General features: G+C 32.1%; 1 protein-coding gene across 1 annotated transcript in view; it reads left to right on the forward strand.

Annotated features, from left to right (window-relative positions):
- LOC111089684 (NADPH oxidase 4-like) overlaps positions 1-3,332 on the forward strand; it is a 38,988-nt gene that overhangs the window by 2,563 nt on the left and 33,093 nt on the right. Inside the window, exon 2 of the mRNA XM_022402616.1 lies at positions 2,377-2,472. Within this exon, the coding sequence (XP_022258324.1) occupies positions 2,464-2,472 (9 nt within the window). The 5' untranslated portion in view covers positions 2,377-2,463. The remainder of the gene's footprint in view (positions 1-2,376; positions 2,473-3,332) is intronic.

Here is a 3,332-nt window from a genome sequence, read left to right on the forward strand (position 1 = left end):
CGGAAGGGAGGAAGAGGTCACAGAGTACCTGACCCTCCTAGGTCACTAAGACCTAAATTCCGATCAGGAGATCAGGCAGTTGTGACACCAGGTTGTAACATGGTTATTTTGTTGGACGGGTTCTTTTAAATTATTCTAAAATAACTGAAGACCAGTTCATTTAGCGATAACAAATTATTTTATTTCTTCCTTGACGTTCATACTAGCTTGTACACGTGTAACTTCAAGGTCTAAGTTTACCAATGACATTCTAATGTAAATACTTCGCTAACGGTACTAGGACTAACGTAAAATAAACTTGTACAATTTCACTGTTAATCGATCGAATAACAATATATGCGTTCATTAACAATGATTCTAGTACTTCATTGAATTAAATTTTCTGTCTCAATATTCACTATTCAACCCTCCTGAACTGTATGCGTACTTATCTGTAACCTAGTTTCTTATCACTCTGCAAAGTCTCTGATCATCAGTATTCCTGAATATTATAGGTTCTCTAGGGCTTTCTTTATCTTAATGTCACTGGTCTACAAGCTAACACTTAAATTACGACATTAAAGTATAATTTATAGAAATATTTCTGGTCTGAAATGTTGTAGGTCTGATGTAAACTTCGAATGGTGAGATATAAGAGTGACAACCAATCCCTTAGCATGGATGGTGAGTGGTCAAGTGCTGCTTACTGGCTAACTTCCCTCTGGTAAATAGTTCTAAATTAGTGAAGGTGCTAGACAGCCTTAATAACTTTGCCATAAAAAAAAAAGTTATACTTCAAACCAATCACTTCTCCGGGCTTACCTTTTGTACGTTATATAATGAATTTGGAGTTGGTTAAAACCCAGATTATTGTACTTAAGCTGTTAAAATTTTTCACTACAAACTCTTCAACTTGCATGAAGTGAGTTGTGTATAATCCCCACTATACCCTTATCAGCAATGTTTCATAACTAAATACTATTTAACATAGAAGATGGTAAGTGGAAGTCATTTGACTCGAGCTATCCCCTCTGTGTTTGTTACTTCGACCAAAACTTCATTCAAGATTTTTTTTTTATAGTGAAATAAAAACTATGTTTGAATAAGTTTTCTATTCTGTAAATTAATCTTTAATTATTTTAAAGGGTGGACGAAAATATTTATTTATTTATTTTCAAAATCAGGAACTTTTTAAAGAGGATATATAAGAAGCAAAATAATGGGAATGGTAAACACCTGTGCATAGTTTGATTATATAGCTTAGAAGTATCCTTTAAAAACTTTTTTTTTGTCTTTGCAAGAGACTTGTGTTAGTAAATCGAGCGTTATTCGATTCATTGTTACAAGGAGCTTTCTTGATATTGCATGGGTATTTAAAATGTATGTCAAAGATGAATTCATGAACTATTTAATTTCAGGTATTAAGGAAATGAAATTATATCCTCCTTGGTATAAGACGCTACTATAAAATATTAGTGTGCGCTCTTTATTTTTGTTTAAATATACTGTAGATCATTATTCTTTACTTTGCTATTGAAAAATAACGCCTTACTAGACGATTTACGTAACAAATTTGTGAAATGCACTTGACACTACTAAGATATAAGTTTTGGATGTTTTCATTTTAGTCGTTATTGGCTGTGTTTTCGCATATATGGCAGTTAAAATTGTATTTACTTAAGGAGCTTGTTTATTTCTGATGTGGCAGTAAATACATAGCATCGAAAAATACCGCGTACTGTGACATGCACACCACCGTGAGCACCCGTATAAACATTACAGTACTTTTAAAGAGGAGAAAAGTATAGTTGGAACACCAACAAACGATTAAGACTTACAGCAAATTGAGTTCATATACCAAAGAAATTGTTGGCGTGTTTGAACATTACAAGTTCTATTTTTGAAATTTTTGCTTGTTTTTTATCTGTCCAACGCTTTCAGTGGCAAGATAAACCACTATTTTTCAAGTAGACATTGCATTCACAATTTTTATTTTGCGTATAATATTAAACAACAACAAAAATCCCATCTTTACCTGTAATCGTAACTTAGTTGAAACTTGGTACTCCTGGATATTTGATTATCAATGTATGATTTATATGTATTTGTTTATCTTTCATTTTTCATTGTTTCGGTACCGCTTCAGGTTTTCCAGATTTATTTTTTTAATGTCGTGTTTTACCTGAGCGTGAATCTATGTTCTCTTAACTTATTTTGTGTTGTTGACAAATTATGTTTGCGTATAAACATCCTTGCATATTTTATGTAGAAGTTATGAATTTCTGATTGTCTTTTTTTGTATTCTACTAGGTTTTCTGGGTCTTGCCAAAATGCAATTTTATAATTTCAGATTAATTTTTATTACTAATGGACCCTTTTATTATTATATAATTTTAGGTTTTCTGGGTGCTACTAATGAATGTAGTTTTCTGGACCACTTAGTGCCAGTACAAGTATGAGCCTAAGTATCATTACTTACGAGAAATGTTGGGGGTAAGTTTGAATTAATTATTGTTGCGATGAGAGTTTCTCTTTTTGCAATATGCCATCAGTTTTGTCCTACAAATTGTACGTGTTGTGTATTAGAATTGCAAATGGTCTGAAATTGAGTTAACTGATAGTAGTTAAATTGTACTTTGGATTTAGTAATTAAATATATGCCGATATATCTCCAATTTGTGATATTTGCCAACAAGATTGATAGGTAGCTTTCTTTTTTAATACAAATGTGTTGATATAGAAACAACAATACAGTTCACAATAACAGATATTACAAATAGTTATTGCACACAATGGTTTATAAACAAAAGTTTCACAAATTTACAAGCAATATAAAGTCTTCTTTCTGGTCTGGAACTTCTTCTATATCTTATCGAAGGTTCACGATGAGCAAGTTAGTTACGAGTTGACGTAGGTATAATTCACAGGGAGCTAGCTAGCTTTGTCCTTCGTTATTCACCAGCCATACACGCAGAGTTTTCCACGATGAAGTTATTAATGTTTTTGTAAAAATATTAATGTCCGATGAGAATCCACTGAAGTTAAATGATTTGTAATGTTCGAACTTTGTAAATGCTCCTGGTCAAATATCTGAAGTTTTCCTATTGATAAGCATTATAACAATCACAGTTATATCTTCCGAAGTTTATAGCACACCAACTATAGTAAACCAATAACAGATACTCTTTTTTGGCGTTTCGCGTTGGTTATATTTATAGGCTTGTGAAGGCTTTCTAGAAAATTCAGATTACGTAACAATACAAAGTTACATTTAAGCATTTACGTACATGCATATATTGTTTGATTCTTACTCTCAAGAATCTTCTACAACTTTGGAGAATAGACGGGCGTTT

Source organism: Limulus polyphemus, unplaced genomic scaffold (genome assembly GCF_000517525.1).
Source record: "Limulus polyphemus unplaced genomic scaffold, Limulus_polyphemus-2.1.2 Scaffold7027, whole genome shotgun sequence".
NCBI lineage: Eukaryota > Metazoa > Arthropoda > Merostomata > Xiphosura > Limulidae > Limulus > Limulus polyphemus.